This window comes from Mustela nivalis, assembly GCF_964662115.1.
Source record: "Mustela nivalis genome assembly, chromosome: 2".
NCBI lineage: Eukaryota > Metazoa > Chordata > Mammalia > Carnivora > Mustelidae > Mustela > Mustela nivalis.
Genome location: NC_139021.1, coordinates 160390748 through 160417146, shown reverse-complemented (window position 1 = coordinate 160417146; position 26399 = coordinate 160390748). Strand labels below are relative to the sequence as shown.

General features: G+C 39.4%; 1 protein-coding gene across 15 annotated transcripts in view; it reads right to left on the bottom strand.

Annotated features, from left to right (window-relative positions):
* Positions 1–482: 482 nt before the first annotated feature.
* BTRC (beta-transducin repeat containing E3 ubiquitin protein ligase) overlaps positions 483–26399 on the bottom strand; it is a 182793-nt gene continuing 156876 nt past the window's right edge. For 12 of the 15 annotated variants that reach the window (XM_082722412.1, XM_082722413.1, XM_082722415.1 and 9 more), the window contains 10 exons: positions 25513–25699; positions 20646–20742; positions 19938–20075; positions 19339–19457; positions 17383–17632; positions 16546–16664; positions 14761–14871; positions 13037–13115; positions 5629–5821; positions 483–3725 (listed from right to left, as the gene is read on the bottom strand). In XM_082722412.1, coding sequence (XP_082578538.1) covers positions 5660–5821; positions 13037–13115; positions 14761–14871; positions 16546–16664; positions 17383–17632; positions 19339–19457; positions 19938–20075; positions 20646–20742; positions 25513–25699 — 1262 coding nt within the window. In that variant the 3' untranslated portion in view covers positions 483–3725; positions 5629–5659. The remainder of the gene's footprint in view (positions 3726–5628; positions 5822–13036; positions 13116–14760; positions 14872–16545; positions 16665–17382; positions 17633–19338; positions 19458–19937; positions 20076–20645; positions 20743–25512; positions 25700–26399) is intronic. The other 3 variants (XM_082722416.1, XM_082722414.1, XM_082722409.1) reach the window with 1 other exon arrangement.

The window sequence follows — 26399 nt, the reverse complement described above, 5'->3', positions numbered from 1 at the left end:
GTGAACCTGATCAGCAGAGTGTGTGATGGTCACAGGTGGTGGGTATCTAAGCATCACTTTTTCTACCAGGAAGTACCTTTGGATTCCTCCAGAATTAAGCCTGCAGCCTAGGCTCTCATGCCTGCACTATTCTGGGTTGGACTGCTCACACATCAGCCAGGAAGATATTATCATCTAAAATAAATGGAAGATGCCAAGAAGGTCAACAATACCAAGGTATCTAATCTACTTCTAGGAAAGAAAATAACCACCTTAATTATTTCCAATATCCCCCCTGCCCCACCCCAAGCCCTTGGCTTCCAGATACAATCAAACGCTATGTAAGGAGTGGACCAACCACAGCTGTTCCAACCAATGGTACCAGGAAATGGCAGAGGAGAAGAGTGGCATATTTCTTCTCTTCAGCTTATGACTTTACAAAAGAAAAATAAAAAGGCTTCTTCTTACTCAAGCAGAAAACAGAATGATTTAGGGGTCCCAGGTTTTGTTTTTTTTTTCCCAGTTCAGAAACAAGTTACGAGGGCCAGACTTTATTACTTGTCAAAAGAGTTCCAGAGAGTCCGGTCTCTGAAGTTTCTGGTGAAGAGTCGCCAGAAAAAATTTTGCCAAGGGACAAGTGTAAAAGGCCTCCATTCATAATTCATGTCCACTTTCAAACTGCCCATAAGAAAGGAAAAGGATGTTCTCAGCAGTGAAAATAAACACACATGCAGCAAGGCATGCTGTTTTTGTCCGAGCAGCCCCGGTGTGACTGGAGAGCTCCCGCGTGCCCAGAGAGCTCCCGGGTGCAGGTGCATGCACACGCTCGCTGTGTGTCCGCCTTTGAAGGGGCTTCCTCCCATCTTTAAGAAACACCTCTTTCAGGCCCACACAGGAATTTTAGTGAGAAGAGACTCATCTACAATGGAGACATGCCATTTCAGAGCCAAGAGACTCCTTCAGCTCCTTTTCTACCATTCCTTTCAATGTATTGAGACTTTCTTTGTTTCCCTTTTCTTTTTAAAAAGGTCAAACTTTACATTTATTCTAGCCCAGTTGGGGATTAGTGATAATCAATTCCCACCGAAATCATGCAGAGATGGTAAGTGGGGTTTACCTTCTCTGGAAATGAACTTCTACTTACCTGATTATTTCTTCTACAATGAACTGGTAAATGACCCCCAGAGCTGAGGAATGTGACTGACTCAGTTTTTCAGACCACTTAACTTCATTCCCATTTCCATCAGCAGCAAAGGACAACTTGGAGAACATGCTCGACGGAGCTAATGGCTCCAGACTGTGGGGTCCACCCTTGATCTCATTTATGATGTACTGGACAGGCTTCAAAACAATCTTAGAAATAATCTACCTTCAACTGAACCTAGATGGGAGAGCAAAACCCCGGGCACCAATGAATATTCAACAGCTCCCACTTTTAAATAGCAGCATATAACAGAAGGGCTAGTAAAGTTATGGCTATTGGACAACATTTTCAAACAGCTTGAAATCCATGCCTCTTTAATGCCTGACCTGTATGTTACTCAGGGCGGACAGCCCTCTGCCTCACCTGTAGCAAAATCCTTAACCAATCAAAAAGCCAAAAATAGTCAATCAACACAATAGACAAGGAACTCTGAGGACAGCTAAATAGAAAACATTTCTCTGTAGCATTTGGGTGGTTGGGAAAGGAATTATACTCAGGAAGTATTTCCCAGGCAATGACATATCACACTGCGAAACATTTTCTGAATGTAATCTGGGAAAGGAAAAACGCATATGCACAACTTGCCTCTCAATACAGAGTAACAACATTCAGTCAAATCCGAAGGGAAAGGTGAAGATGGCTTTCTCTCCCTCTCCCCCTTGCTGAACTAAAGGTGGTCTGGCTTTGAGGTCATCTGCAACTGGCTTCCATTCTGATGTTTTTACAGCAGCTGATTAAAAGCAGGCTTTTCTTTCACTCAACTGCTTTGCTTAGGAACAGAAACAACAGGCCTGACTGACTGCTCAGCTTCCGAGGGAAGCTAGACACTGCAGTGTGGCTCTGGACCTGTGATGGGTGTGCCCAAGCCACACTAGAGGGCTGGTGCAGTGTCATGTCTCTCCCGGGAAACAAGCTGGCACAGCCCATGCTGGTAGTATTCCCTGTGTTCCCGAGTTGGGGAGGCACATGCGTGCGCCCTGCCCGATGCTCAAACAGCTGCCTTTTAAGTGGCCAGGGTGGCCTGGCCCTTGCTGAGGTCCACTTGTTTATGTTGCTTACCAACTTCCAGAGAAATTTTATTGGCTGGGGAGAGTGGAGAGTTAAATAAGGCCAGAGGAGAAAGAAAAGGAACGAACAGGCAGTTTCTGCCCCATTAGTAAACCCTGTGTGCCAAACTTCACCCTGATCCTCTTTCTGGCAGCTTTGCCCTTTTGTGAATACTGGGTTTGAGAAAAGCAGGAGGAAGGTTCTGCAGTGCAAGGTTGAGGCGATTAGCTTGCTTTCTGAGAGATGATATTTACTGTTCTAAATGAGAGAGAAATCCACTTTTATCTCTGACCACCTCTTCAGCTACTCTGATCGTGGTCTTGGCAAAGACACAGGAGCTGGGTGCCCAGAGACCCTGATGAGCAAGTCAGAGATGTGAACTATTATGCAGAATGCACCCAGGACTGGCTCTGGCCATTTCAAATCTTTCTTGAGGCTGAGCCTTACCAGTGATTTAAAATGAAGTACAATGCTTTTTATTACACATCTAATTGTTAATGAGAGGAAATGCAATCAGCAACTCCTTTCCACACTCTACATGGAATCGAGGAGACTGCTGAGTCCAGAAAAGATGTGGCCATTGATGGAGCCCAGGCAATTTCTGCCCCTGCCCCCACCTTTTTTGTAGGGGGGTGTTGTTAGAAGGAGAGAGAGAAGAGTTGCAAATATGATGAGAGTACCTTCTAAGAACCCACTGCTGCCACACAGGGTCACTTGCAGCAAAAGCCTGGGTTTGAAATTTTGACTGGACAGCATTTAACTCCTCCGAGTGTGGCCATTTTCTCGCTGATTTGCCTCATGTTAACTGAGAACCTCTCTTCATAGGCTTTCTTCGCAGATGCAGCAGAGAAACAGGTTGAAGGAGAGTGGGAGAAAGGGGAGGAGGGACAGAAACAGAATGAGATGAAAGGCAAGAGGCTCAGATCTTCCAGTTGTGTATTGTTTTTCTTGCTTTTTCGCCCCAAAGGCCATACGACAGCTGTCTTCTCCTAAGCACAGTGGGGCATGGCTGGTCCTGCCAGGTGCTGGGCGTTCCTGGAGTTCACAGGGAGAAACTGGGTGCTGTCTGGCTTGAAGTTGTACCCCCTGTCCCCTAGAAGTTGGGTCTCACAGAAGGTATAGGGAAACTAGTTCTTCTGCTTAACAGCAAAGCAAGAGAGATTCTGGCAAAACACTAAATATATTTATAAGTCATCTTTGTCTGGAACCAAATGAGGAAAAACAGGTGCAGAGAGGAGAGGAGGGGAGGTGAGGTGAGGTTTAAAAGTTCCAATCATTCACAAAAGATAAAAGACATCTTCTGATAGCAGCATGGAAGCAGTCAGCTGTGCTGAGCAGACCATCCTGGGCCGACTGCAGACCAACTGTGTCCCAACAGGAGTCTCAGAGCCCCACTGCTCGGCTAGTCCGGGGAAATGGGTAGTAGTTTGATTGTTACTGTTGTTGCTCATCCTGGTATTGGCAGATATGTTAAATACCGCAACTTTAATGAGTCCTGTGTGAAAACAGAGCACAGAGTCATTAGTCCCTTTCCCTACATTTCTCACTTGTTCTAAGAGGAGAAGAATTTTAGCTGTCAATTGGGAGAAAGGCTCAGAGGTCCTTCCTAACACCTGCTCCCTGCCCACACCAAGCAGGAGCTTCTGTCAAGGGCTGCAGAGCCTGCCTGGGGACACGGTGGGGCTCACGGACATGCTCAGGCTGCAGCGCCCATGCAGAGTGACTCTGACATCTTGAGATTAAGAGTCACTCTGATGGGTTGCCAAGATCTCACCTGCTCTCTGTAATGGTGGAGCAGGTGAGGCTAGCTCTGAGGTGCTGGCCCTCAGTGGCCAGAAGCACAGTTGTGCCACCAGCAGAAGTGGGGCAGCTGGATGAAGCTGTCTGGCCACTTGGCAGAGGGCCCTGGCAGAGTGGACGAGGGGAAAGTCTGAGTGTTGGAAGTGTGCACCAGACAAACTCTTCAGAACGTCAAGAACGGATGTATAGGTGGTGGCTGTAATGTGGCCTGGAGATAAAGACAGAGGTTAGGACTAGAGATACAAGTTTGAGGGTCACCTACGTTAAGACAAGAGCTGAAGCCTCAGGAAGACAAAAAGCACCCCAAAAAGGAAGCTTTGATATGGAAAAAAAGTCTGAGATACACTCTGAGGGAATGTTTTTGTTTCAGGGGTGAAGAGGAGAAAGGAGACACAAACAGAGAGCCAGGAAAAATATTAAATATAGCAAAATGCCATAATAATCTCATCTGCCAAAGGAGGGAACAGGTGCGTGATGATTACGGTATTACTAACGATGACCACTTTTTACTGAGGGCTTGTTCTGTGCTAGGCTCTAAGAATTCTGACATAAGAATATGACATTTCAATGCAATCCTCACAACAGCTTTGTGAGGCAGGGACTGCAGCCCATCTTACTAAGACGGAATTTAAGGCTTTGGAAGTTGCTTGCCCAGGGACACATATCTAGGATTCTCACCTGAGCCTCCCTGTATGACCCGGCTGAGGGACAGGAAGCAGTGTGTTCTCTGTGAGAACAGTGAGCGCTGAAATGAGTCCAGCAGGTCATGGACCACCCCCTTTAGAACCACTGCAGAAAAACGTGCAAAAAGTGTACTAAATCTGTACCTCTGCCATAGAACTAAGGCAAGTCTGGGAAATAAGAAACCATAACGACAGCAACATTCCCCACTAGTGCAGTTTCCCCAACCCAGTGATGACCTACTTGATGGATCTGAACTACTTGCCACCGGGTGTGATCTGAATATATCATCACATAGATAAAGATGAAATGTAGGATGTTCTCCTGCCTCAGAGGGAGGTTGGAGACTTAAGTGGGAGAATACAAGGAGTTGTCACCAACTTCAGAGCGACCTTCAAGGTCTTTTTTTTGTGGGGGTGGGTAGGGATAAGGATAAAAAAGCCATGTTTTATAATGCAATGACATTGACAAGGCAGAGCTGTGAGAAATCATCTAAGCGATGTCACAAAAAATTTTTCTATCTACACATTATTTACTTGGTTTAAAGGCTCTCTGTTACAGGAACTGGTTTGATCTGTGAACTACAAAGTCATGGGCCTTATAGCTTACTCTTAGCTTTGAAACTGATTCAAATCTCATTTTATTTTCTTAATAATCCTATTAGATAACTGGGGAAGAAATGATTCATTCTACTACATAAGGATCATCTAAATCTAGATCAAGAATCATCTAGAACTGAGGCAAGCTACCTTAATGAAAGGCAGTGTCCAATGTGCAGCCCCAGCCCTGCCTCAAGCTGTTGCTTCACCTGCTTTACAGGAATTGGAGATAAAGGGTATGAGAAGGCTCCATGAGCTAGCAATAGACAATATTCCATCTCCTACCCACAGTGCTATGTACACAATTTTTTTTCATACCTGGGCAAATATGAGGTCACTGTATGATTATTTATCTGGAGATATAGGTGTATGTTCGAGAAGGGGAGCGGGGGGGTTCAGCTTGGGCAGCTGGATCATTTAGGAAGTCCCAGATGAGGATTGTGTCATCATGTGAACTACTGACAATCTGGAATTCATCAAACTGGAGTCGGAAAACTCTTCCAGAATGCTCCTAAAGCAGCAGAAACAAAAACTTTTGAACTACTCAAAATCAAAAGGACACAGATTCAGCAACATGTCAAAGAAGTCTATGGAAAGACTATGTGAATGACGATAATCTCTAATATTTAGCTGTTTCAAGAACACAGAGAAAAAGCAATCTGGATTAAGGGCAAAATGGAAAAAGTCAAAACACTGGGCAGTTGACTTTGTACAATCAAAGTTACGTTCACTAGAGCTGAGCCATGACAAAGAGTATGCTGGTTTCTTACTGCTAACTCTCCTTAGTTTAGGCTGAATGAGAACATTCCTCAGTACCTCCCTGGCCTTACCTTCTTTCTGTATTTGTTAGATTCCTTTAAAATCAGAGGCCAAGACTGATGACCAGTAATACGAGGTGTGCTGCTAAATGTTTATCAACTAATTCTCCCCAATTTGTAAAATGCATTCATACATTTTTATGGCATAAAAACTCTACAGTGGCTAATCTCAAACTATCCATGTAAGACCAACCAACTTGCAAAACTCATGAAAATTTGAGAACTGTCTCTCATAAGCAAGGTTCAAGCCTGCTCTAGTGCACACTGGCATTAATTACCACCTTGTTCAAGATGTAGAGTATTTCCAGCATCCTGAAAATTGCTCTCATGCTCCTTACTTCTCAAATTTACCTTCACCCCAATGCTTTCAGCATCAATTCATTTTTTCTGTTCCTGAATTTCATATAAATACACTCATATAGCATGTCTTCTTTTGTGCCTGGTTTCTCTTACTCAACAGTGCAAGATACCTCTTTGTTACTGCATGTAATGTTCTTTTGTAAAATTACTGGTTGCCATTCTACTAAATGAAAATACATTTAATCTTTTCTCCTGTGGTGGACATATGGGGTTGACTATAGTTTTGGCTATTTAGTGAATCTGCTGTGAACATTTATCTTCATGTTTTTTGAAGGATATATGCTCTCATTTCACCTAGTAGTGCTGTGGGGCCACAGATGGAGCAGGTATATGTTTAGTTTAAGCATGAATAGGGAAACAGTTTTATTTTTTTTCAGTTTTATGAAAGTTGTGCCAATTTATACTCTCACCAGCAAGGTATCAAGAGTTCCAGTTGCTCCACATCTTCACCAACCAACTGATACTATCAATCTTTTTAATTTTAAACATTTTGGTATGTTACTGGAGGTTTCAATTTGCATTTTTCTGTATGAAGCTGAGGAAGTACCTCCTCTATTCTAGCTTGTTGAAGAATTTTTATCATAAATAGGCACTGGATTTTGCCAAATGTCTTTTCTGCATGTACTGACATAACAATGTGATTTTTCTTCTTTAGCTTTTTGATAAGATGGATTATACAGTTGAATTTTTGAATATTAAACAAGTTCTGTATACCTGGAATAAATACCACTTGGGTCATGGTGTATGCACATATATACACTAAACATCACTGGATTCATTTTGCTAATATTTTGATGAGGATTTTTTTTTTCTGATGAGGATTTTTTTTTTAAAGATTTTATTTATTTAACAGAGACACAGCAAGAGAGGGAACAGAACACAAGCAGGGGGAGTGGGAGACAGAGAGGGAGAAGCAGGCTCCCTGCTGAGCAGAGAGCCCGATGTGGGGCTCGATCCCAGGACCCTGGTATCATGACCTGGGCCAAAGGCAGACGCTTAACCGACTGAGCCACTCGGGCGCCCCATCGATGAGGATTTTTTTAAAGAGTTACTTCATTTTCCTGGCATATTGCTACCTTTTAATTAAGTCTAGGTATTTTCTTTACTGTGAAATCACTAAATATAAGGACCGTGACAAGACAACACTTAGATTTTAAGCAAAGTGTTTAAAATATTACCAAAAAATCCTGCCTAATAAACTTTTATTAGTTATACAATTGTGTTTGCCTATTACCTTATTTAAAAAAATATTTTAATTTGCATCATGGTAAAAACCACATAAAATTTACCATTTTATCTATTGTTAATGTTGTATAGTTCAGTGTTAAGTACATTCCCACTGCTATACAATCAATCTCTAGAACTTTTTCATCTTGCAAAACTGAAACTCTATACCCATTTAACAACAACTCCCTATTTCTCTCGCCCACAACCCCTGGCAACCACCATTCTACTTTTTGGATTTGACCACTGTACCCTTTACTTACTTCTTCTAAGTGGAATATTAAGGTATTTGTCTTTTGTGACTCATCTGTTTCACTTAAAATAATGTCCTCAAGTATTATCCATGTTGGAGTATGTGACAGTATTTCCCTTCTTAAGGCTGAATAATATTCTATTGTTCATATATTCTAATTCATTTATCTGCTGATGAACACTTGGGTTGCTTCCACCTCTTGGCTACTGTGAATAATACTGATATGAATATAGGAGTGGAAATACTACTTTGAGATCCTGCTTTCAGTTCTTTGGGATATACACTCAGAATTGAGGGTGCTGGATCATAGCATAACTCTACCTTTAATATTTTGAGAAACCCCATACTGCATTCCATAGAGTTGCAGCATTTTACATTCTTTACAAGAAGTAAATGTGCTCAGAGATGAGCACCTGTGTTCATGAGACATACTGATCTCTACTTTTAATACCTTTGCTTGCTTTTGGTATGAGGTTAATGCTGGCCTCACAGAATGAGTCAGGAAGTATTCACTCTGCTTCTATCTTCCGTAAAAGATGTGAAAAATTGGTATAATTTCTTCCTTAAACTCTTGGTAGAATTCACCAGTGAACCCATCTGGGCCTGGTGCTGTTTTGTAAAGTTATTAATTATTGATTCAATATCTTTAATAGGTATAGTCCAATTCAGATTGTCTATTTCTTCCTATGTGAATTATAGAAGATTGTATCTTTCAAGGAATTGATCCATTTCATCTACGTTATCAAATTTGGGGGCACAGAGTTGTTCATAGTATTCCTTGATTACTATTCTTTTTAATGTTCATGGGATCCAAAGAGACATAAAATTGGGTTTAACATTTGGGTGTACATAAAAGCAGTTAGTTAACAAAATCCATTCCTAATAAAGATTCTCAACAATCAAGGAATACAAAGAAACTTCATAATCCCCTGATAATGGGTATCTACAAAAAATCTACAGCTAACATGTATCTATATACGTGTACATGAAAATGGTGAAAGACCAAGCGTCTTTTCCCCAAGATAAGGACAACCACTCTTACCAATTCTCTTGAACATTGTACTGAAGGTCTTAAGTCAGTACAACGAAACAAGGGAAATGAAAGGTACACATATTGCAAAAGAAGTAGCAAGTGTATTTCTATATGCTTGTAATGCACAGATCAGAAATTAAAAATTTTAAATACCCCCAAATTAAAATATCATTTATAACAGCACTAAAAATATGAAATATTTAGTGATAAATATGACAAAAGATGTGTCAGACCTTTACACTGAAGGCTATAAAACATTGTTGAGAAATTTAAAGACCTAAACAAAAACGCTCCATTTGTTTTTAATGTCTTTGTTCATGGACCAAAAGGCAGTGTTGTTAAGAAGTTATTTCTCTCCAAACTGTTCTAGATCCACCAAATCCAGTGAAAATCTCATCTTTTACTTTATTATTATTATTTTTTTGGTTGTTAAAATTGGCAGATTCTAAAATTCACAAGAAAATTCAAAGGACCCAAAAAACTTTGAAAAGGAATGAAGTTGAAGGATGTACACTTCGGGAATTAATAAATAGCTGCAGTCGGGCATCTGGGTGGCTCAGTGGGTTAGGCCGCTGCCTTCGGCTCAGGTCATGATCTCAGGGTCCTGGGATCGAGTCCCGCATCGGGCTCTCTGCTCAGCAGGGAGCCTGCTTTCTCCTCTCTCTCTCTCTCTCTGCCTGCCTCTCTGCCTACTTGTGATCTCTCTCTCTGTCAAATAAATAAATAAAATATTAAAAAAAAATAAAAAAAAAAATAAAAAGCTGCAGTAACCAAGAAAGTACGATACTGGCATCATGACAGACAAAAAGATCAATGGACCTGAATAGGTCCATAAGTAGACCCACATAATATAGTCAATTGATTTTTGACAAAGCTACAGAAGGCAATTCAGACGAAAAAAGATAGTCTTTTGAATAAACAGTGCTGGAATATTGGATATCCATATAACTTTGATCCATACCTGTACCATCTATAAAAATGGACTCAAAATGAATCACAGACCAAAATATAAAGCCTAAAACTATAAAAATTCTAGAAGAAAACACAGGGGAAGATCTTCGCAACTCTGGATTTGGTAAAGATTTTTTTTAGATATAACTGCAAATGACACAATCCATAACAGAAAAAGCTAATACACTGGACTTAACAAAAATTAAGAATTTCCAAAAGGTATTCTTAAAAGAATGAAAAACAAAACATGGACTGGGAGAATATATTTGTGAATCACCAATCTCAGAAAGGACTTATATTATTCTGAATATATGATAGAAATCTTAAAACTCAGTAAGAAACCCAACCAATTAAAAAAATTAGCAGGAGCGCCTGGGTGGCTCAGTGGGTTAAGCCTCTGCCTTCAGCTCAGGTCATGATCTCAGGGTCCTGGGATTGAGCCCCTCATCGGGCTTTCTGCTCAGCGGGGAGTGGGGAGTCTGCTTCCTCCTCTCTCTCTGCCTGCCTCTCTGCCTACCTGCGATCTCTGTCTGTCAAATGAATGAATAAAATCTTAAAAAAAAAATAGCAAAAGATTCGAACAGATACTTCACCAAAGTAGATACACAGATGGCAAATAAATGCATGAGATGATGCTGTACATTATTAACATTAGGTATATGCAAATTAAAATCACAATGAGATATCACAACACACTATTAGAATGACTCAAAAACACTGTACTAAGTATTGGGGCATGTGGAGTAACTGGAACTCTCATGCACTGTCACATGATAAAACTGTTTTGAAAAACAGGCAGTTTTAAAAAATACAAAACATATACAACATACGACTTAAACTATTCTGTTCTTATCAATTACCCCAGAGAAATGAAAGCGTATGTTCATTTCACTGCACACAAATGTTTATAAAAACTTTATTTATAATAGCCCCAAACTGGAAACAACCCAAGTTTTCATCAACCGGCAAAAGAATAAACAAAATACAGTATAACCATACAGTAAAGTACCTACTCAGCAATTTTTAAAAAGCAATGAACTATTGATATAAATCAACAACATGGGTGAATCTCAAAATAATTAAGCTTAGTGAAAAGAGATAAGACAAAAAAGAGTAAATACCATACTGTATGATTCTGTTTATAAAACCTAGAAAGTGCCACCTAATCAAAAGGCAGATCAGTGGTTACCTGGGGATCGGAGTAGCAGAAAGTGGGGTGGGATTGGAAGGAGAAATTACAGAGGGGGCATGAAGATATGTTCATTATCTTGGTTGAAGTAGATGGTTTAACTGGTATGTACACATATCAGTATTTATTGAGTTGTACACTTAAAATATGTCCTCTATATTTTATGTCGATTTTATCTCAATAAGTCGGTTTTTAAAACTTACACAGACAACTCAATAAATGAATGAGGACAAGATATGAAAAGATACTGCATAAAAGAAAAGCAAATAAAAAGATGTTCTACACCATTAATTATCACAGAAATGCAAATTAAAACTACAACCACTACACACCGACTCAAATGGCTATGATTCTTAAAAAGCTGACAATACCAAGTGTTATCAAGGATGTGGAAAAAAGGAAAAATGGGACTCTCATACATTCCAGCAGTGGAAATACAAAATGGTTTGCATTTGTGAACTCCCAAAATGCCACTTTGGGAAACAGCCTGTAGTTTCTTTCAAATTTAAACACACACTTATCATAGGATCCAGAAACTGCACTCCTAGGTATTTACCTTAGAGGAAGGAAAACCGTATGTATACACAAAGATCTATAAGGCAATGTTTTCAGCATCAAGTGTTCCAAATGTCCTTCAGCTGGTGAGCAAATAAATAAACTGGCTCATCCACACCGTGGACTACTACTCAGCAGTACAAAAGAACAGAGCACGAACACAGGCAGCAACATGAACGAATCTCAGAAAGCTACACACTATATGACTGACTTTACAGGACATAGTGAGACAGCAGAAGCATTGGAAGAGATCAGATGAACAGTTGCTGGGGTGGGGGGAGAGGGGATTAATATGAAGGGGCATCATTTTTGGGGTGGTGGAAATGTTCTAGATCTCGGTTGAGGTGTTTTACACACTGCGAAATTCAGAAAAACATGTGAAAATCTGAAATACTGAAAAAGGGTAAATTCTGCCGTATATAAATTATTACCTCACTTAGACTAATTGTGAATGAATGAAAATACCCATTTCAAAAAACATGTGTGAAACATGCAGATAAGGCAGGTCTGGTGCTGCAAGAATGAGCTTTAAATCCAACAAGGAAGACAAAGAAATGCCTGCCTCTCTCCCTCTCTCTCGATTCTCCAGAGCAGAGACCACCAAATGTTCAGAGCTAGGATTCAGAATACTGGGCTTCAAATGCTAGCTCTCATCTTTTTCCTGCGTTGCGCTCCCTGGTGCCCCACCTAATCTTCTTTTTCAAATGGCAGCAGCTTTTAACCTTAGGCCATTTTCTCATCCGGGCATTTGGTGAACACCATGATAAAGAATTTTAGTGCTTTCAAAGGTGACTTTCCTCCTCTTGAGTCACTTCTTCCTTCAAATGTCAAGATGTTCATGGCAAGGGGGTATATGAGGAATAAAAGCAGTGGGATTCACGTTGCTGGAGGCAGCATGCCTCGAACAGGCTGCATAGCTAGGGGGCTGACCGGGGGCTCCCACAGGCTCCCACGGCACTTTTTTGCAGGCACAGGTGTGCAGGTCCTCAGCTTCTGGACAGGTTCCAATTTGAGTAATTATGCTCTCTTCCCCTAAGTACCCCCTACCGTTTCTGGTGGATACAGAATTCTTACTCACTTCCTGTACTGAACTGTGGTGTAAAGTTGCTGTGCAGCTGTTAAACAGCTGCCACGCTCCTCTCCATACATAGCCTCTAAAGCACTTTTGGATGAAAGGCGCTATATAAACATATTTTATTGTCATGTATTGGTTGCCTTTCCACTTAGTAGTAGGTTTTGTGAGCTTCTAAGTATCAAATCCAGATCTGTATTCCACAGCACATCAATGTTTAATTTCTTCTCCTTCCTGTTCCCCAACCCCCTCTAAACAATGATACTCTTACCACAAGGGTCCGTAGACAGAGTGTCCCTGCAGGAGCACGGGGGTCCAGAGCAGCTACAAGATCCCACACTTTAATTTTTCTAAAGATCAAAAAGGGGACAAAATCTTAATTAAAAGCAAAATTAAGGAAGAATAGCAAAAAGTCATGGCAATAAATATGTATGCTGAATGTGATTTATATGATAAATGCAGTTCACAGGAATATATAAAAACTTTTTTGTTTTGGAGACTTGGTTCTTGCATTCATTCTTGGATAGAGGCTATTGGTCTTAACGGGAAAATGTATGGGTTTAACCTAAACACCAGAAATAGGTTAGCTTTAACCAAGCCAAAGATAGTGAATGGTAGAGTTACACCACACTTTGTGGCTGGGAAGAGATCTTATACATTAGATGTCTTAATGATATAAGAGGTTACTTAGACCTAGAAACCTGTAATTCTGAGGCATCTTCTTTCTGGTCAATTCTAAGATGGTGCACGTAACATGTACCAGACAACTGGAGCCCACTGAAGAACTATGTAGTTTATACAAGCAAATTCTCATATTTTGATTTAAGTAAGAAAAGTTTAGCCCTTCTGAAAATCAAACATATAGTCATGTCTCCTCAAGGTAAATAACAGACAAAATCCAAGAAAGATGGCAATAGATCAAAACCAGGGCGATGAAACAGGGCACCTGGGTGGCTCAGTGGGTTAAGGCCTCTGCCTTCGGCTCAGGTCATGAGCCCAGGGTCCTGGGATCGAGCCCCGCGTCGGGCTCTCTGCTCGGCAGGGAGCCTGCTTCCTCCTCTCTCTCTCTGCCTGCCTCTCTGCCTACTTGTGGTCTCTGTCTGTCAAATAAATAAATAAATCTTTAAAAAAAAAAAACAACAAAAAAAACCAGGGCGATGAGAAAATGTGACATAGCTGGAATATGTCCTCATACCCTGAACAATTTCCCATGGGTAGAACAGTGATGGCCGACTTAAAGCAGAGGGAATGGTCTATTCCTCCTGTGTGAGTTGTCTCTACCACTATAGCCAGCTCCTAAACTAAGCTAATATTTTAAGGTAGTTTCTGGTTTTTAAAAAGCTGTCAGTATGTGAACTACAGCCTTCTACCCCTCACGTTAGGCACTCTGACAAGAAGAAATGATAAGGAGGCCTTCAGAAGTGAATACACTTTTGTATGAGTTTACTATGTGTTTAGCAGTGCTGGACATGGGATCCATTCACAACATGAATGGATTCTAAAACCACTGGAAATTAGACCAAAGAAAATAAAAGATTACTAAACTTGTCACTGAAATGCTAGGAGAAGTGAAGACAAGAGAGCTGTACTTTTAGGAATTATTTGGAGAGATCCAAATTCAAGAGCCTATCACACTATGCCCCAAAGATACTGCCTTCAAATATTTCAGTTTTATTAAGTCATTATTTTACACACATATGCTGGTATATTGGGTTTCCCCAGTTTGTTTTATAGGGTAAAACAGACAAATGTATAACCAAATAACTAAAATGTTAATGAAAATCATGAGCAAACAAGTGCAAATAAATGACTGGGAAGAACATTTTAGAAAAATAAAGGAGAGGAAAACACATGGCTTAGACACAAGAAATATTCTATCAGATCCTTTCTGTGAGATCCAAATGTTTCAGAGTCAGGTTTATACTATATTTAACATCCTCAGGGAGAAGGGATTAAGATGTACAGTTTTTTTTTAAACCCTGTTATCAAACTCACCCATCATAGGCCCCACTGACTATCCTCTTGTTATCGAATCGAATACAGCGCACCAGTTCCTCATGGCCTTCTAATACTCGTAAACATGCACCACATTCTATGTCCCATAATCTGAAAGAGAAAATTAAGTCAAGTGAATTTTCATGTACTCTTTTCTAAGCTTGGCATATTGTAATAATATACTTCTTATGTTTTAAAAAAATCCCCCAAAATAAAATCAATCAACATTCATTCAAAAATGTATTGCTTTCAATGTAATTTATTTCCTTTCTGCTTTATAACTCAGGCAGAAAAAGTGTATGATTTAAGTTCAAATGAAGTATATATTTTCAAAGCACAATGCTTTTATACAATCCTGCAAACAGGGTCTCCAAGGCATAAAAAGGATGAATTCAATGTACCCAGTTGCCTGTGAAGGAAATGACCAAGCCAAGAAAAGTAATGCTTCCTGAAATCACCAATAAGAACGAGATGTAGAGTGCCACGATATCCTGCCTTCACAAAGCATGTCCACCTCTGTTACTAAGGACACTCTGTTTTCACCCACTGTCCAGGACAGTTTTTCTTTATAATGGAAACAAAAAGCAAGTTCTCAAAAACATTTATATACTAACTTAAAAAGCTGGCAGTGCCTGGCTGGCTGTCAGAAGAGCGTGAGACTCTTGATCTCAGGGTTGTGCGTTAGTGAGCCCCATGTTAGGTATAGCTAATTAAGATTACTTAAATAAAATCTTAAAACTGCATGATTTCAGACTGAACCAAATAAAATGATAATTTCTTTAGATAAAATACAGTTTTGTTTTTTAAATGGCCTTTTCACCTTAGTACTTTTTGAAGGAAGGGAGAGGGTTGATAAATCTTCCAAATTCTATTTGTATCTCTGTCAGTCACCTTTGTGAAGAGAAAACACTAAAAAGTATTTCAATCTGTGGATTCTTCATAATTTCAAAGACTGGCAACTCCCTGGATAATTACGTAATGCAAAGAAAACAAAAGTGCACAATATGTAGTAGGGAAACAAATCTTTTCTTTCTTCTTCTTCTTCTTCTTTTTTTTTTTAAGAACACTGGTGGAGAGAAAAGGCTGTTGGCTATTTATTAGCACTTTTCAACTGTACACAGGAGGAATTTAAAGAGGAGGGCCTTCAACCTCCAACTACTTATCATTCTTGTCCACTTCTTCATTCAAGCAGTGCCTTTAAAACAGGTCTATCTGGTAATAAAACTATTACAGGAAGAAAACATATCAACAAACGGTTTTGCTGTGCTTTCTGCTTGGGGCAAACTTTTCTCTTTTGGCCAACTTTTTTTTTTTTTTTTAAAGATTTTATTTATTTATTTGACAGAGAGAGATCACAAGTAGGCAGAGAGGCAGGCAGAGAGAGAGAGGAGGAAGCAGGCTCCCCGCTGAGCACAGAGCCTGATGCGGGACCCTGAGATCATGACCTGAGCCGAAGGCAGCGGCTTAACCCACTGAGCCACCCAGGTGCCCCGTTTTTTGGCCAACTTTTGACCTATGAGAAGCTACGGAAAGGAAAAACATCTGGGTCGCCTGGCTGGTTCAGCTGGAGACAGGAATGACTCCTGATCTTAGGGTTTTAAGTTGGAGCCCCATGCTGGGGGTAGAGATTACTTAAAAATACAAAACTTAAAAAAAGAAAAGAAAAGAAAAATATTTTATTAGAAACATAACACACTCAAAGATAACACACCCAGACTTCTGTGTGCTAACAATGAAAGGCAGGGTAACAGTGATCCCTTCTGGGTAAGAGCACCTGCTGCTCACCTAATAGTGTTGTCAGATGAGCCACTCACGACCAGTCTGTCTCGGTACTGCAAACAGGCAATGCCGCGTTTATGTCCATTTAAGGTCCTCACAAATTCACAAGTACTTGTGTTCCATACCTGAAACAGAAATAGCATTTGGCAGTTGATTTGGTGCTTTTACTAGTAAGATCTATGGCAACTGGAGCCTTGGGAAAGCAGAAAATAGCACTGAGCCAATAGCGGGAAGACAACTTCTCAAACCACACCAAATCAAAAACAGAGAGGGGAAAACATGGGCAAGTTTAATTCACAACAACAAAGGGCTAATTTATAGTTGGCTGCTATCACATGAGAATTCCTCAAATTGATTTACTCGTATGGGACTAATCTCGTTTGCAGCCAAATTTTCTTTCTTTCTTTCTTTCTTTTTTTTAAGATTTTGTTTATTTGACAGAGATCACAAGTAGGCAGAGAGGCAGGCAGAGAGAGAGAGGGGGAGAAAGCAGGCTCCCCGCTGAGCAGAGAGCCCAATGTGGGGCTCGATCCCAGGACCCTGAGCTCATGACCTGAGCCAAAGGCAGAGGCTCAACCCACTGAGCCACCGAGGAGCCCCGCAGCCAAATTTTCTTGAAGCTAAATTTACCCCTGCCCTTCTCATACTCACCATTATTTACAGGAATAAGATACCTAAGATTTTCATATAGCTTGTCTAACTTGTTGCCTTTTTACACACAGACTACTGTCTGAATATTAAATTACTCTACACTGATGTTTAAATATGAAATTTTGTTTGTTCAGATTTTCACATGAACTCCCTTACTCTAAGTTGGGGAATTACTGAAAAATGCCTCATTACCTTTATAGTCCTATCTCCAGATGCAGAAACGATGTACTTGTCATCAAAATCTACAACATTGACAGCAGCTCGGTGTCCGACTAGCACTCTCCGGAGGGTGATGTCAGTTGGGGAGGCCATATCCCATACAGCAATGGAACGGTCTTTGGAGCACGTCACCATCATGCCATTATTGAAACGCAAGTGCAGGACTGCTTCACAATGGTGAATCAATGTGTTTAGCATTTCACCTGTATTTACATCCCATACCCTGAAACAAACAACATTAAAAAGGTTATCTGAGGTTTCGATGGTGCTCCTGGCTATAATCCTATTTGGCCACCACATCATTCCCCATCCATCCTGCCCCATTTTCATAATTAGCAGCTTTGAGGCTGAGCTGAGGTGAAGAGTTCTGATGGACCATGGGGGAAGTCATAGACAGAGGGCTGGACTAGGAGAGCAGGAAAAGGAAGGGACAGGATGCTGCCAGTGTGAAACCCTTAAGACAAACTACCTGAAATCTAGGTGAGTTATGGGGAATAGGAATGAAGATGTAACCACGATCACCTACCAACTGGGCCCAGACTTCAAGATTATTATAAAACTTCTGACATTTAATCTGATACCTTTAATGAGATACATTTTGAAGTAGGAATCTGATCCATAACAGTAGCAATTGTGTCCCATGGGTAGCCCTCAGGAAACAGAACTAACATGGGCCAAGAAGCTTCTGTAACAGACTGACTTAGTACTATGGATTTGAGCCCATTACCCTGGATCTTCAATTTTACCATAGGCAGGCCAGGCACAAGATGAACTACACTGTAAGTTTAAGGTCCCATTTCTGTGTCTTGAATAGGGGTAGAGATCAAAAATAGCCATCCCATTATAAAGAGGGACTTACAGCAGCAGAGTGTGGGATGTTTGGATAGCCTAAGAATTTTGTGTGATGATATATTTAACTTTGATTACTCCATTTTTATGTATTTACTTTGATTTTCATAACACATTTCCTTTTCCAATTTAACCCCATCTTTTAGAAAATCATTTTGTCCCTTATCCTATAAATGATGTTAGCCTCTACAATGATTAGCTTCCCTGAGGCACTCCATAGCATCAATAAATGTTAAATGTCGATAACTATAAGAACTGAGTTTGCTATGCCTTTAAGTCAAAAGACAAGAAACAGGAACAGCCTTTTCTCTTCACAGAGGATAATTTCAAGTGGTAAACATTTAACTTTAGAGAGTCTAACAATGCAGTTAACTGCCTTTTCCCTTTTTTTTTTTTTAAGTTACTTTTGATGCATTATGTTTGCTAAATCCTTTAGCTTAAGGCAAAACTCCTAACAGAGGTTTCCAGCAGTGTTGCTGGTACCCAGAACTCAAGCTACACTGGACTCCAGCAGCATAATGGCTGTGTCATCAAATCACTAACGCCTCTGGAAATTGAAGGCCCCTCCCTGAGTAAAGCTTGCAATTAAAAACTGCAGGGACAGCAGGGGAGGGGCTGGCAAAGAGAGAGCATTGCTCACCTGTACACATTTTAAAGGGGATAATGCATGCCTATACCACAGTTATAACCACCTGAAAAGAGGCTTTATTCCATTCATATTATTCCTCTGTGAGCTGGTTTTTGTAAAGAATGCAAAGTCTACCAAGTTTCTGTAATGGATGATTCCCCAAAATTAAAACAGAATATGTAGTTTTCTTCAGTGTGCAAAAATGTAAACTTGCCTCAATCATTTCTTTTTTCTTTTTCTTTCTTTCTTTCTTTTTTTTTTTTTTGCCTCAATCATTTCTAAATCAAGGTTTCTAGGTGGACCAACAATGATGTGGAGAATTGATGGCTTATTCCTCTTTAGTTAGGAAGTTTCAGAACTGTGTTCATGCAGCTATATACCAAATTACTATCTATGACAAATAAAGAGCAGATCTGACTTTCCAGAGATTAAGATCATTTGAAATTTTCTACCTGACTGTGGAATCCGATGATCCAGTTATGATCACCCTCTCATCATACTGGAGACACAGGACAGAACCCGTGTGGCCTGTGAGAATTCGCTTGCATTCCAACGTGCTTTTATCCCAGATCTAGGATGGCAAACAAGATCCTTTTGATCAATGTGATAATGGGGTGCTGCTGAGACTTGTTGGCTCTATTATGTGTTTGATTCTCCGAAAGAATCAAAGCCCAGAGCAATGTAGAATGCATTCTTTTCTATAGGTATAGCTAAGCACTATATATATGTGTGGCTTTAATACTAATGCAGACTTTATCCTTTTCATTAAAGAACAGGGGTAGGCTATAATTATGTGAGGCCCAAAGGAGCAATAGCACATTCAATGCACTTTAAGAAGAGAATTTAACCCTAGGACTATCTATTTGTACATGCTTTCTGGCGGGAAGCAGGTAACTGTCCTTTAAGGAAATGATTCAGGCTTTGGGACTGGAAACAACCTAAAACTCATTTACTTTCTGGAAATAATGCTTAGATATGATGTTCAGACTGCCTTATTAATGTGGACACACTTGTTCATTCACCCACCTTCCCATAACTAAACAGACCTCACCTTGATTGTATTGTCTCGAAGGCCGCTGACTATCTTTTGATCATCATACTGTAAACAGTAAACCCCTTTGCTTGTTTCACTTCGGCAGTGGATTCTCTGTAAACTATGTCTTCCACATCTCCAATTAGATTCTATTGTCTGAGGGAAGGAATGGTAAAGAAGTAATTAGGAAAGGACCAGGACTAAGTTCTTATCTGACTTTCATGGCAACCAATGACAAATGTTCAATGCTTCACTATATTAAATACAAAGACCTTAAGGCAACTAAAAATGTTTTTAAAAAGCCACTGTTTAAAATTGCATAGCATTTTTCCATTTGCAAAGTTATTAAAGATTTATTTTCTAGAGCTCTCCCACATATAACTCATTCAATTAAATGATAAACTGGTGGAAAAAGGGTAACAGAGGTCAAGCTATAAACTACATAAGGTTATATGCTCAGTGCTCCTCATACATATGTAGTGGCCATTTCTACTACTGAACTTCCAGGGAGGCTCAATTCAGAAGATATCTGAATATCAGATTGTGTAAGTGCAACTTTAACAGTCTCACTGCTATTGCATGAAGATACATCTCTGCTCTCTCATTTAGCTACCAGTAAACAATCTTTAAAAGCTTTAAAATTTTTTGCCTGGCAATTTACTATATTTTACCTGCCCTATTTACCAAAAATATTGGGCAAATACTCAAATATACGTAGATTCTTACCTCAATGTCTTGTATAATTTTAGGATAAAGTGCTCTGTAAAAAGAGTTGGGAGGAGCATTCCCATCAGGAGGTTTGTTTTTGAATAAATACTGTCCCCTAAAAAAAAAATATTTCCCAATAAAAAAATCACAATATTATACATTTACAAGGAGCTTCACTGTTCTTCAAAGTGTTTTCACAGTTACCATTCCATAAGATATCTATGACTAGCCTGGAAAGGCACAAAGCTAAGCCTTATTTCAGGAGTCCCATGCCAAGGAATAACTTTCTAGATTCTAAGGAACTAGGTTAATACTATCAACACGATGATTTGCAGTATAGCCATCAGAGTATAATATTATAAGATCAACAAACAGAATATGTATAACCAGAACTTATCAACTCATCTTTCAGACCTCTGTAACACATAGATGCACTGGTCTTATCTTTTCAAAGCTTTATTGGTGATGAAAACTACTCTCTCTGAACTGGGCACATGGCCCCAGTTTTTTTGTTTGTTTTTTTCCCCACTGAGTAAGTCTGTGCCTGTGTCAGTGGAGCCTAGCATCATGGGCAGTGAGAATGTCTCTGTTATGGAGATCATTTTTTCTAGTCTGAACTTACACAGGGTAAGGTGGAGTGGCAGCTCAGGCGCCCAGGCTGTTCATGATCAGCATAGCTATGCTTTAAAAGCAGCAATTCGGTTCATTTCGACAGAAAACAAAGGGAACACAGGAGTGTCCAGCAGCAGGTACAGAAGAAGACGAAAATGCCTAAGAGCACTGTGCTCTCAAGTCTAAGGCTTGACATTCTTTCACAGGTGTGTTCCCGGCTATGCACATACGTACATGCATTTTATTGCCTTTGCTGATCCCAGCGAGCAACATTTGTTAGCATCTCCTTCCTTATGACAGCACATCTCTGGAATACTCATATCCCAAGCTAGATCTTTGCTACAAAAAAAATCAGTAAATGGCAATCACTTCCTGCTGGGTAAAAAATTTAATTCCTCATCCTGAAGTTAAGAACTCACCAAACACGGTGTGGAAGCTAGTAAACCCCTCTATGGGTGTACTAACTGCTGTTCTCACTGGCACCGTGCCTTGCAAAGTGGAGATAGGCAGAAATGCCTCTGAGTGTAATCCTGGCACCAGAGAAATCATGTTTTCTCTGGGCCAGTCATCCACTCCTCCCTCTATAGCTCTATTACAATATAATTAATTGTTCAGTGTCTCCAGGAGCGCTTCTCCCCTGCCCTCTTCCTATTATACACCTTGAAAATTAGTTGAGAAAATTTCCTATCAGGAAGGTAACTGGCTTTCAGTTCTGTGAAATCTGTAATGGAGAAGCTAAAATAACAGTTTTTAAAAGGGAGCTAATAGGAGCAAGAAACATGATATGCCAACATAAAGGGCAAATAAGACACATTATGAGGTAATTCTAGGTTACAAGTACACTTCCCTGAACAATCTTATCCTGTGTAAACACACTGCAAGCAAACAACAGATTTTGCATGAAGAAATTTAAAGTCTGGTTAATAAATGTAACTTGGTAATTTCAATTCCAACATCCTATCATGAGGTAAGAATCACTACATTTGTATTGCAGGTAAATAAATCAAATGTCATGGAGATTAGGTAGCTTGTTCAAGGTAACATAGCCAGCAAGTAGACCTGGAATTTGAATCTAAGTCTAACTTCAGAGCCTACACTCTTACCTACTTTATTGTCTCCCAGGACCCACCATCCCTCATAGATTCCTGTCCCCCCTTTTCATCTTTGGTAATTGAATACAGGCACCCCAGGATTTTCTTCATACATAATGAAACTTATCTCTACATCCCAAGAAAAGAGAAACCATATAAGCCTCTGATCTCATGCTGGCTAAAGTATCTAAATTTCTTTCAAGTTAAAGATGCTACAAAAAAAGTGTTAAAAATCAGTTTTTCAGTCTAGATCTGTGTTGTAAGTCAAAACCTTTTATGATGGAAGCTTCTGACAACAGGGACCACTTCTATGTGAAATGCCTAGTACCTCTGAGAATGTGAGTACATGATAAATGCTAAATATTAAATTTAGAATGTTATCGTAAAATGTGATCTGCTGATTAAGAAAATGGACTTCCCCAAGTGATCTTTTATTACACTTTTAAGAATTACCATTACTGAGCAGAAAGAGCGCATTCAATATTATTCAAGACAGAAAATGAAAAGAGTTCATGTCATGAACTCTGTCATATAGATACAAAATACAACAGTGGAGTAGAATTTAAACCTGAAGTTTCACTACAGAACTATATTTACTTTTTTTTTTTTTTGGTTGGAGGAAATGAAAGAAACTTTCAAAGCCAGCATCTGGGGAAAGGTATGACAGAAAAATTTTATTGACACAGTAGGCTTAGTAAAACAATCTGAAAGAAGATGAGAAAGTGATCATAGATTAAATTTTTTTTAAAAAGTTGGGGAGGACACTAACACAAGAAGAAAGGCAACATTTAAAAATAGAAGCAGCCAGAGAAAAGTCAAGGGACTATTAGTGGAGGTCTTCATGGGGTGGACAAATACTTGTAATTTCATGGGGCTTTATCAAGCTAAGATGACAAATGTGGCTTAAGACAAAGGAATATGGTCTCAACTCTGAAGGATACTCAGAAGAACAGGAATGGGTTCCTGTGATTGAACATATAATGGAAAAAGTAATAAAATTAATACTGGATCCTAGATTATTCCTTAGTCATTCCTTCACATACCCCTTTAAAAGGCCAAAAGGCCGTCTTTTCAATGATCTTGTTTGTTTTCTTTCTTTATAACTAATGTAAAAGATCCTGCTATTTACTGCCACCACCAAGCAGGAGCCTACACTTATCTTTGGCATTTTCACATGCATCTGCCCAAATGTGCCCACCTACTTCTTCTTGCCTTTAAAAAAAGAATCTGTGAACTCCCAATGTCTGATAAAGATTTACTATTATTTACAGTCCAAATGTGAGCAAAGTGTATTTTAACAGGGAAGAAAACCTTTATCACTATGGGAGTGAATCCCTGTGATAAGAGATTTTAGGCCAGAAGTTCCAATTTAAAGGACCTTCTTTTCTCCTTCTTTTTTTTTTTTTTGTTCTTTTCTTTTCTCTTCTTTTATTTTCCCATGAGGGGTAGTGGAATATTCCTAGCTACCCTAAAATTCTCCCATGTCAGCAACTGCTCTATATCTAAGGCTGGTCCTGACATGTTTGACAAAATGATGGACTTGGAGTCCCATATAACTATATACTTTCTTGCCTTTTTAAACTATAAAGAGTTTATTTCCAAAGTATAAAGTAAGTTATGAAAGGCTTTGATTTTTCTATACATTAAAAATAAAAACATATCTGAGAAGAATAATATTATGCTTTCATTTATTCATTTCTATATAGCCAAACAACTGCCTGATGTTTGCTTCCTTTAACTGAATTTGAAAGAAATTTTAAAGTCTTCTTAATAGTCAGAATGACAAAAATTTCTTGAAGCACTTAGTATAATACTTAGAGGTCATTATGTTTATAATATATTAATGAATTTCAAAGCTGCAAAAAAAAAAAAAAAAGAAGCCAACTATATTTTAATGAAAATTGCTAAGAAAAGCTGATCCTCTTTTCTTAACTGTTTTGTATCTTTTTATAGTCCAATATAAATAATTGATAAAATTAATTGCTCAGGAGATCCCTGAGCACACATATACCTGCTGGTGCATATCTATCAGCTAAAATACTTACTAAGTCACCTTTATTTTACTTATGAAATATTCACACCTAACTTTCTTATAGTGACATTCTAGAGATATCCTCTGAGAGGAAATTACATACAGAAGGTATCTTCTGTAAGTTCTAATGAAATGGTACCTGTAAAAAACAAAAAAACAAAAAAACAAAACAAAACTGGTGAAGTCTCTTAGGCTGCTAACTATATAATGCCTTAAGGAATTTGGGATTGAGCAGTACAATCTTGACAAAATATGGATCTTATGAAGAAAAAGTGATATACTCTGGATCCCACACTTCACTCTTTCTGATGACTAGAGTTCTTATTCTAGTTGAGTGTAAAAGTAATTTTGATTGCAAAGGTGAGAAAATACCACAGGCATGGATTAAAGACAAGAAATCTTCAGGGTCCTGGGATCGAGTCCCGCATCGGGCTCTCTGCTCAGCGGGGAGCCTGCTTCCCTCTCTCTCTCTCTCTGCCTGCCTCTCTGCCTACTTATGATCTCTGTCTGTCAAATAAACAAATAAAATCTTTTTTTTTTTTTTTAAAGATTTTATTCAGTTATTTGACAGACAGAAATCACAAGTAGGCAGAGAGGCAGGCAGAGAGAGAGGAGGAAGCGGGCTCCCTGCTGAGCAGAGAGCCCGATGCGGGGCTTGATCCCAGAACCCTGGGATCATGACCCGAGCTGAAGGCAGAGGCTTTAACCCACTGAGCCACCCAGACGCCCCAACAAATAAAATCTTAAAAAAAAAAAAATCTTCCCGAGGAGAAAATACTTATTTGTTCAGGATTATTTCAGGCATCTGATGGCTTCTGTGTGATTTAAAGTCATCTGTCTTACAAACTGCCTCTCAGCCCTTTGTCAGGACACTAGTTTCTGCCCAGAGAACAGAATGCTCTCAACGGAAGTCAGTTTTTAATAATTTTTTTATAAAACTGTATTAACACATTATGATGTCATTTATCAGTGATTGATCAGAAGAAAAATGCCTAAGTACATGTACAACTATTTTACATTTTGTACTATAAACCAGCTAAATCACATATTAATGATAAGCAGTCTCACTAGTTCCCAGTGTTATTCCAAAGATTCTGAATGGCCAGGTCCTGAAGTTCATCTGTAATAGTAAGAGAGTTAAAAGGCTTACCACCCTCTTCGTTCTGCCAGGCCTCGCCACAGAGAATCTGTCCTGACCATCCTCTCGATGAGCTTCTTCCATAACATGCCATCAGATGTCACTCGGTACCATTCCTTACACACAAGTTCAGCAGCACATAGTGATTTGGCATCCAGGTATGACAGAATGTTCTCAGCAATGTGATCCAAACCCCGAGCTGTTGGGGGAGGGGGGTGCAGGCAAAGAAGAAGAATATAGGTGGTGTATGATTTTTTACAAAAGGTCCTTGAAAACAGAATAGCATTCATTCTGCTCCGAAGGCACATCATTGTCCCTAGTGTGGTCCAGTTTCTTTTTCAAACAGAAACTTGGGTAAAATGAGTGTCAATAATTTTTCCATAAGGTTACAGAAATGAACAATATTTTCCATCTTCCTTTAGATAAGGAAGTTAAAGCTAACAACCAGCAAACCCCCCAAGACATTAAAAATAAAAAGGATTCCAGAAAAACAATTCACATCTATCTATATGGATTTCAGCACTAGGGGATGTTCTATGGATGGCATCTCAAAGTCTGTGATTCAGACCCCCCCAAATCTCTATATTAGGTCCATTTCTCATTCTCTTTCTATTACTGCTGCAGTTCCAAAGCTGTTCAGTAAAAGAAATATCCTTTAAATGTACTGGGGGAGAGGCACTAAGTCAGAATGTGCCGGGTTATAGAATTTTGGGCATGTAGAAAGGAGAAGAAGGAAATACAAACTGGTAATAGGAACATCCTGAGAGGAAAGACAGAGAGGTTTGTTTAAGTTCAAGTATGACTTTAATTTCAGATGTTTAAAAAAACTACATTTAAGAGTAGTTGCTGCTATAAAACCTAAATGACAGTTGGCCAAACAAAAACAAAAACAAATAAAT